The sequence below is a fragment of the Mauremys reevesii genome, linkage group 24 (assembly GCF_016161935.1).
Source record: "Mauremys reevesii isolate NIE-2019 linkage group 24, ASM1616193v1, whole genome shotgun sequence".
Lineage (NCBI taxonomy): Eukaryota > Metazoa > Chordata > Testudines > Geoemydidae > Mauremys > Mauremys reevesii.
In genome coordinates this window covers 1,892,223-1,901,283 of record NC_052646.1, presented here as the reverse complement: position 1 = coordinate 1,901,283, position 9,061 = coordinate 1,892,223, and the positions used below count along the sequence as shown (strand labels likewise).

Sequence of the window (9,061 nt, the reverse complement as noted above, 5' to 3'; positions counted from 1 at the left end):
GCGCGCTTTTTGCAAACTTCAGATCCAGGTTTGGATTCCACCCCCTCTTCCCTCTCTCCTCGCTGCTCAGCCAGAATTCAGGCACCTTTCATTGGGGGCAGGGGGAGGCAACCTATGGCACATGGGCTGAAGGCGGCACGTGAGCTGATTTTCAGTGGCACTCACACTGCCCAGGGCCTGGCCACCAGGTAAATGAAGCTTCTTAAACATTTTAAAAATCTTATTTACTTTACATACAACAGTAGTTCAGTTATATATTATAGACTTATAGAAAGAGGCCTTCTAAGAACGTTAAAATGTATCACCGGCACACGGAACCTTAAATTAGAGTGAATAAATGAAGACTCGGCACAGCACTTCTGAAGGGTTGCCGACCCCTGGTTTAGGGTAATGAGGCAGCAAGTGTGAAAAATCAGGATTGGGTGGGGGGTAATAGGAGCCTATATAAGCCAAAGCTCCAAATATCGAGACTGTCCCTATAAAAACGGGACATCTGGTCACCCTAGTTTCATTGGAGCTGAAGAAATCGTGCAGGGAGCAGGGACGTGGTCAGGGTTTGACGAGGATGGACTTCTGGAGGCCGGTGAGGACAAGAGGCTGCTGACTTCACGGATTAGCTTCAGAACCAAATACGGGAGAACATCAGAGTCACGAACACCTCGGGCCTGGAGCTTGTTCGTCACTCTGAGCAAAATGTTCCGGCTGCTCTTTCAAAACTTTGCAACTGAACATTGACTTAGGACAGCTTAGAAACTTTGCTATGCAGAAGATGCTTTTAAAATGCTGCCTTCCCTTTAGTTTTTCAATAGTTTACGTTTAATCCAGTACTGCGATTGCATCCTTCCAGTTCCAGCTGAGGTGTGTGGGTAACTGGTCACTTCATAACTCTGGTGTTTGTAACTCTGAGGTTCGTTCTGCTGTAAAACCTTTGCAGGGGAGTGAGGCTAAAGCAGGCACAGCCCAAGCCACAAATCCGAGGTATTTAGGTACCTAGGAGGATTTTCAAAAGCAACAAGGTGCCTAAAACACATTGAAATCAATGGGTTTCAGGTGCCTGAGCAGTCGGCAGAAGAATTTGCTCTGTTGGTCTGACACCAGGTCAGAATTTCAACGGGGCGGGGGGGACTCTCAACTGGCTGGATGCAGCCACATTGCTTCCCCCGTGCATTGCTCAGCAGACAGAACTGGGGCTGAGAATCCAACCCGAAAAATTGAAGAGTCAAACTATCTCTCTCTATATGTACTAAGCACATGAAAAGAGACGGATCCCTCAGCCAGCATCCTCGGCTTTCAACACCCACCCGCGTCCTTCACCAGGCTGGTGGCGCTCAGTGTTTATAATGCGGCCACGTCTTGAGGACCTTGCGGATGGGCTGCCCGGGAGAAATGGTGTTGCTGACGTCCCCGTGAGCCATGAGGAGGTAGTCAGAAGACAAGTAGCCATTCTCAACAGCGAAGTGGAGCAGGTGCTTCAAAGCTTTCCAGGCCGCTGCGTTGGGAGACCTTCCTGAAAGAGACCAGGAAGGGATTTGGCTCAGAGAACCTGCCTGGCTTCACCTCCTGGGGGCTGACTCGGGACAGACCCCAGGAATCAATATAATTTTTTCTGAGCAGGTGCCCAGGAGGGAGATGGGGAAGATGAACCGTGGAGACCTGCACAAGGCTGCTGCGCATCAGTTTGGGTTCACTTCACCAAGAGGCCAGTGAAATATAAGAAGTGTAATCACCAGCCAGCTCCTCCATCCCACTCACCCACCCCCCCACCCCCCACAAGTGATGCAGAGGGCTATGCACGGGTCATGGGGAGGAGGTCTGGAGCGCAGGACAGGCACCAGGCTGACGGAAGGGACCAAGCAGGCAGATATCCTGGGAGCCTTTAAGAAAGCTGCCCTCACCCCAGCGATGTCCTGTCCCTTTTGGCTTGTGGCTCTCTGTGTTTGTACAGCACCTTGCACAATGGGTGGAGTTCACCTCTCATGCGTTAGGCCTGATGCTGTCTCCCAGCACAGGGCTGAACTTGACCTACGGTTGGGAGATCCTCAGATCAAAAGCTCTGCCCCCCTCCGCCATCAATTCCTGTAAAATGCCCAGATCGATTCAACAAAATCTCCATAGTCCAACTTTTGCAGTGACCCCTATCGCCGAGTCTTGGAGCCAGGGGAAAATGGGAGCCAAGAAAGTTGCTTACCTGTAAAGTCGCCGATAAAGGCAATGCCCAGAGAGATGTCATTGTAACCATAAGTGTGGGCACCTTCTGTATTCCAGCCTCTGCCTTCGTACACCTTCCCATCCTCACCAATCAGGAAGCTGCAGGGATGGGAAAGGAAATGGTTCTAATCCAAAATTTGCCATCAGTTCTGCAGCTGAGGTTTCTACCCTAAGGCTGCCTAGAGAGCCGGACTCTAACTGCCATTCGTTTTAACCAGAATTGTACCTGTATCCCGCCGCCACCTGTCACCCTGCTATCACTGGGATCCAAACAGCAAAAGCAGGTTTGGAACGTCGCAGCTTAAATCCACAGCACAGGCAGATTTGCGGGTAAGAATCGGAAAAGCAGAGCCGGGTGAAAGTTTCTGAACAAGTTTCTGAACATTTTGTGAATAGAAACGTCATCATTTTCATAGAAATGCGGGGGGACTTTCTACCTACCCTAGCGCTGCTTGGAATTTTGCTGACGGTTGAGATATTTTGACACTATTTTGAAATTCTGAAATGTCAACAAAAAAATTTAAAAAGTTGGATACGTCCCACTAATTGTTGTTTGTTTGCATTCCCCAGCTCTGCAGGGTGGAACATTCATTTTCTTTGCAAGTGTTTTCTGGATGGGAGGGGGGAATCTTTATTCTTGAGGGTAGCTCCAAAGCTTTTGTTAAATAACAAAAACCTTAAATGGGTTGAGTCCTTTGTTATAGATTCATGGTGATTAGTTAAAAAAAATAAGACCAACATTCCCCAAGTTGGAAGCCTCCGGTAGCTTATTTAGCTGCCTAAACATGGATGCCTAATTCTAGGCTTTCAGATTTGAAAACATTGGCTCGTGTTATTCAGATTTCTCCTGCTTTTTCTTCATCTCTTGACCAGAATCAGCCTGAGTGAAAAGCAAGAGCTACCGCATGAAGCTGGTTATGTGCATTAGCTACACTGCTGAGCATGTGCGAATCGGCGCTACCTTAGAGCCTGATCCTGCAAAGGCTTGAAGCCTGTGCGTGACTTCACGCGCATGAGTAATCGCTTGATGCTAGTGCACACGCGCACGTTTCCCCTGGATCGGGGCCCAGAGAATGTGCTTTTGCCTCTTACTTGTAGGCAATGTTGCACCAGCCTTTGTTCATGTGGAAATGCTGGATATTCGTCATCTGCTGGTTGCATTCAGCACCCGTTTTGCAGCTTCTGCCGGCCGTGTGGAGGATAATGACGTATCCAGTCTGCACTGCCTTGAGAGGCGAAGAGCAGTTGGCGGGTCGGCCGCCCCATTTGCCTGGGGTGACAATGTGAAGACAGAGGAACCCTGGAGGGAGAGAGAGAAAGATGAACCAAAGGGATGTGGCCTCCATCAGCCTCAGGCTGCGTCACTGCCTGGCCCGGCAGCGCTCTCTGAACACCCCGGCACGCTGTAGCCAGATAGGATTATCCAGTGGACATGGAAACTGTCTTGGGGCCTCTATGTGGAACCCATGTGTAAATGCTGAGTGGCCCATGTACCAATTCCTGGGATTCAGTCTTGCAGGTTCCTTTGTTTCCTCCAATTCCCTCACATAAAACCCCGCTGTAAATTACTGACATTTCAGTGACTGTCACTACCAAAAAGTTTAAGACGCCCCTAATAGCCTTCCTAACTGCTACATTCTGGGCAGCTTCTCCTTGGTATAACTTTGTGCCACGTACCCGGCTGGCCAGACCTGCATTGCTACATTACTATTCTTGCTTTAGATGAGGAGAAACTGAGGGCGGTGAAGTGACTTGGTCTCGGTCAAACACCGAGAAACTGGTAGAGACAAGAACAGAACCCACTTCTGCCGGCTCCCACTCCACCGCCCTGCCTGCCCATGCCAAGGAACTGAAAGAACTGTGGGTAAGATAAACCCTGGACTCACCCCAGGACACAGCGCACAGAGCACAGAGGAACACCGCCAGCCTGAACATCCTGTGGAGCCTTCAGTTAAAATCTCCAAGCAAGAAGCACGACAAGGACCTGGGAACAAATATTGTACTTTACACCAGGAGAAAAAAATGTCTAGTGCTCCAAGGAGCAAAATCAATGCAGGGAAAGAAACTGACAAACGATGAAGTCCAAAACACAGAGCCACGTTGTCGGCGGCGTGGCTGGATGGACATCAGTGGAGTTACACCAGGGATGGATTTCCCCCTCTTGTGTTTCACCCCTGATCGTAACCTAGAATTCGGGTGTGCATGGAGAGGCAGCTCAAGGCCCAGGCTTCACTTCCACCTTCCAAACAGGGCTTGAGTGATGCAAGGACCTTCTGCCCACTGGGAGAATCCCCCTCCCTGCTCCCCTCCCCGAGTTCCCAAGCCAATGCAAGTGATTATAGCTAGTGATAATAATGCTGATGTTTGTGATTTGCTGTAGGGACCAGAGGTACCTACGGGCATCCAAAGACATAAGACGTGACAAACATTCATGGCAACAGGGCCTAGGTATATTCCTAGGGCTAGAGAAGAAAACAACTCAATCAATCCAACAGCCTTCCTGTGGGCAACCAACCAACCCACAGGCCCACCTCCATGAGGGTGGAAACAAACATCTCTTCAGTCTGGCTTGGCAGGAGGCTGAGAATGCACCAGGACACGGTTTGGAATGCTAGTTATTACTGGTATTATGGTAGCACCCACAGGCTCCAGCTATCATCAGGAACCTGCTGTGCTAGGAGCTGGTCAAACCCATAGGAAAACACAGTGCCTGCCCTTGGGCCCTGCTTTATAAAGGTATTTGGGGGTTCTCAGCTCCGCATTGCGACACCTCCTTGACTTCGGAGCCTCTGCCTTGCTTTCAACAGCCCGTCAAAAACATTAGAAAAACAATTTGGGGAAAATTTGCAAAAGGTCAAAGTTGTTTGTGTTCAGCGGAGCCCAACTTCCTGATTCTCTGGCTCATCCTCCCAGCCCTCCCTTATTTCATTCCTTCCTGCTGGTGACTCAGGCACTCCCCGCCCAGTCGTTACCATGGCATGGCAGCAACCTGCTATTTGTAATGTGTTTATCCTCCCCACCGCATCGCGAGGCCGGACAGGGCTGTTAGCTCCATTGCCCAGAAGAGGAAGTGAGGCCCAGAAAGACTAAGTGTCTTGCCCCGGGTCATGCAGTAAATCTGTGTCAGAGCAGGGTGCTGGACTACGGTCCCCTGAGTCCTAGGCTTCCCCTCTAACCATTGCACTCTCCTTCCTAGCCAGCTCCCAAAAGCAACCCACACACCCCTCTGGTAGCAGCTCCTAGGCAGGGAGCCGAGGGGGGGTGGGTCTCCATAAGCCACTTCCCACAGGTACCACCCCTGCAGCTCCGGGAACTGCGGCCAATGGATGCTGCAGAGTCGGTACTCGGGGTGGGGGCAGCACGTGGAGACACACCCCAAAGCTGCCTTAGCCCCACTGCACTGCCAGTGATGGCGGTAGCTGCCGGGGACTTCCATGTCAACCAATCGGCATTTTATGACCCCCAAAAAAATTCAAAAAATTCTGGCCCAGTTCTACCCCTGTTCTCAGGAGACTCTGCCTTGGTTCAAACACCAGTTCCAGTCCTCCAGAGCAGAGTTCTCACCACGAGACCCGGCCAGCAGTCTGATGCTTACAGGGCATGAGCCTGTGTTCTGGGGGGTTTGCGGCACCCCAGAGAAAATCCTGAAGGCCAGAGTAAATAGGCAGCCAGAGGCATTTGCCGTGGGGAGATGACCCTGACTCCCATGGGCTCGAGTCCCTGGAAATTTGGGCCTTCCCTATGTTCTTAAACACCTGCAGCTACTTTCTGACTCTCAGCAAGGTAGACAGAGGACTCAGTAGCTGGCGCAATTGTAACCAGCTGTACTTAGGCGGACAGCAGGGAATGAGCCCTTGTGAGCGGCAGAGTTCAAAGCAGGAGACACTGCAGCTTCGGCGAAAGGGAAGGGATAGCAACCGCTGGCTCCTAAGTTCTTACCCACACCGGCCACTAGAGGGGCCAGAGGCCTCCCTCTGGCGTGGGTTATTACACAGATATACCACAGGTCAGGAGCCCGTGCCCGCTGCAGGCTGAACGGCTCCATCACTTGCGACAGCCACCCTGAGGCTTGGACAGAAAGGGTGGGGTGGAAATGCCCAAGCAAAACGAAGAGCAAGGGAGCAGCGAAAAAGCATCTAGTATTTACCTGGGTCTCGCTCGAACTCCCCGAGTCTTCGTTCTGCAGGCACAGAGGGACGTGTCTCTTTTTATTGGCTGCGGACGTGAGGGAGAAAAGAGATGTTGAAACAGCCCTGGAAGGAAAAAGTCCCTTGGCCGGGAAATTGTGTGTTGTGATTCAAGAGAGAAGGGTGAGAGCTGGCAAGTGCACACGTCTCGAAACACCAGCTTTGGCGTGGGTGTGGGCCATGATGTCACGGAACAGAGGGCACAAGGGGGTTTTCTGTCTGGAACAGAAACAATGAAATGCCAGTCAGTGCAAGGAGCTATATTTATCCTTGAAAAAAACGGGATATTTGGGAAGCTTTTATGAGAAAAAATCCTTCAAAAACAAGAAGAAAAATTCTGTTATTTTGCCTGCTCAATAAAAGCATTCCTGAGGGAGTGTAAGAAAACACTGGGAGATTCGGTAGGATCTTCATAAGCCTTTTAGTGCAATTGGTCTTTAGAAACACTCCCAGATACAGTCACTTTTACCCAACTGCACTTTCCAAAGATTTGAGATTCTCCAGCAGGTTTCATCCATTTTGGCCAAGGTAACACCACCGAGTGGGGGCTCAGACCATCGTTAATTAAGGTTCCCATCACTGCCCCCTTCCGGGGAATCTCCATTTTACAGGTTTGCGGTCACAAATCTAGCTCTGAGCTGGGTTCAGGCTCGTGGCCCAGAGTAAAAGACTCCAGGGTTGAGTCCTGGCTCGCTGAGCCAGTAACAGGCCCGTTGTGGCAAGAGGCTGGCAGGGCCCATCACCCTCCCAGCTACGCCGGTCTGCCTGCGCCACTCCTCCTGCCAGACCGTGGAGCTTTAAGCCGCTCGCTCGCTGATCCCACCAGCTCGGCCCCCGGCCAGTCTCTTGGTACAGAACCCAGCAGTCTGAGGGCTGCTCTAAACTGCACTGACTGCCCCCTAACGCAGCCAGAGATCACTGAGGCGCAGGGGTGCCCTGGCCACACCCCCCTTTCCTCAGCACTGGCAGCCTGGAAGGGGTTCACATAGGTGACACCAGGAGAGTTAGTACTGGTGAGTTCCTGGAGGCAGGGCGAATCCTCCACTTGTGGGGCCTGGCCCCTCCTGCTCAAGGACAGAGAGGGCTCCACTGGGCTCGGGTGGCCAGACATCCCGATATGATAGGGACCGTCCCAGTATTAGGGGGGGTGTCTTATATAGGACCCTATTTCCCCCTCCCCCACCCCAATTTTTCACACTTGCTCTCTGGTCACCTACGTTGGGCTCTTGTGTAAGGGAGGCCAAAGGGGCTCGGGATAAGCCCTCTGGGCCCGGATCAAAGGACCTGCATAAGTGAGAAGCGTTCACGTTTCCCTCATGAGTCACACTGCGCTCAGCGCATCAGGCCCCGTGCAAAGCTCTGGACAGAGGCCCTCTGCCAAGCCCAGCCCTGGCTGCATTTCACCACCAGGCGGCAGCGGAAACTTACATTAGTTGCCTTCTCCAACAGGCTGGCACCAGCCACCGCCGAGTCTGTCCTGCGTCAGTCCCGTCCCATTCGTACCACTGCACTGGGAAATGAGCCTGCACTCGGAGCCAGGGCTGGGGTCAAGGCTGAAACAGCAGCTGTGTCTCCAGCAACGTTTCCCCCCCTTGCCGTCATGGTCTTCTCAGTGGCAATTGGCTAATTGGTTAAAAGCAGCACTTCACACAACAGGACTAAAGGCAGAAGGAGGAGAAAGAGGGGGGCTGTATAATAATCCACAGGCTGTTCATGGTATGTCTGCCCTGCACACTGACCCTGGGCCTGTGGACAGGGGGTTTCTAAACCCACACTCCAGCATCCGCCCTGCGCTGTAAACTTGGGTTTCCAGTTGCTGGACCCGGGTCCACACTCCACCGTGCAGCCCTCACGACTCAGGTCTACACTTCAGTTGTGTCCACCCTGCCGAGTGACAGGGCTCAGACTCCAATCACAGCCGGGCTCGGGCTCCGACCCACCCGCTGGCGGGTCCGAGGACCCTGGCTCCTGAGTCCTCGCTGATCCAAGACTGATTTGTGTTTGGACTTGGGCTCAAACCAGAGTCAGAGCCTGGCCTGAGTGTGCCATGTAGACATGGCCAGTGGTGAGAGGCAGTTTAAGGGAAGCATTCACCAAGGGGCCCTGGCCTGCTCCTGCGCGGTGGATAAACAGAGGCCTTCAGACTCCAGGGCCAGGCCGCCAGCACCGTGCAGCAGCTGGGAGTTCATTTTCCAAATAACGTGGGAAAAGACCCCCGGGCGGCAAGCGTGGGATTGTTCCCAGAAGGATTCCCGCGGCCCAGGGCCCAGGGAGGGGTTATTTCTGAAGAGCGCTTTTCTTTGTGCTTGTTAAGGACGCTGTTGGCGTGAAACACTTACAATAGGCACAAGCTACAGAGCTAACCGAGACGCACGCGGGAGGCAATTCCGATTTGCCGTGGTGTCAAAACTGGGGGGGGTGTCTCCTGTTTGCCTAGAAATGTCTTGTAACCCGCTTGCTCCGCGTCCACCTTGGGACGGTTTCTCCATTGTTTGAGTAAGTGGATGAAGACAAATCAGATCCTAAAAGAGAAGCGGATAAATTCATGGAGGCTAAGTCCATAAATGGCTATTAGCCAGGATGGGTGAGGAATGGTGTCCCTAGCCTCTGTTTGTCAGAGGGTGTAGATGGACGGCAGGAGAGAGATCACTTGATCATTGCCTGTT

At 52.3% G+C, this 9,061-nt stretch overlaps 1 protein-coding gene across 2 annotated transcripts; it reads right to left on the bottom strand.

The window, feature by feature from the left end:
- Window positions 1-398: 398 nt before the first annotated feature.
- On the bottom strand, window positions 399-7,839 carry PGLYRP4 (peptidoglycan recognition protein 4). Of its 2 annotated transcripts, XM_039512284.1 has the most exons (6): window positions 7,824-7,839; window positions 6,356-6,423; window positions 4,095-4,192; window positions 3,301-3,508; window positions 2,189-2,307; window positions 399-1,507 (listed from the first exon to the last, which is right to left on the bottom strand). In XM_039512284.1, the coding sequence occupies exons 3-6, from the start codon at window positions 4,141-4,143 to the stop codon at window positions 1,329-1,331; spliced, it is 555 nt and encodes a 184-aa protein (XP_039368218.1). In that variant the 5' UTR covers window positions 4,144-4,192; window positions 6,356-6,423; window positions 7,824-7,839; the 3' UTR covers window positions 399-1,328. The 2 variants fall into 2 exon arrangements, with proteins under 2 accessions (XP_039368218.1, XP_039368216.1); XM_039512282.1 differs by lacking the exon at window positions 7,824-7,839 and having other exon boundaries at window positions 6,356-6,497.
- Between the last annotated feature and the right edge of the window lie 1,222 nt (window positions 7,840-9,061).

Bases quoted from the DNA above. Each gene is read 5' to 3' on its own strand.
- PGLYRP4 (XM_039512284.1), bottom strand. From the start codon at position 4,143: ATGTTCAGGCTGGCGGTGTTCCTCTGTGCTCTGTGCGCTGTGTCCTGG. The intron at 3,509-4,094 runs GTGAGTCCAGGG...CTCTCCCTCCAG, and splicing joins TCTGTGCGCTGTGTCCTGGG to GGTTCCTCTGTCTTCACATT. The intron at 1,508-2,188 runs GTAAGCAACTTT...GGTCTCTTTCAG, and splicing joins CTTTATCGGCGACTTTACAG to GAAGGTCTCCCAACGCAGCG.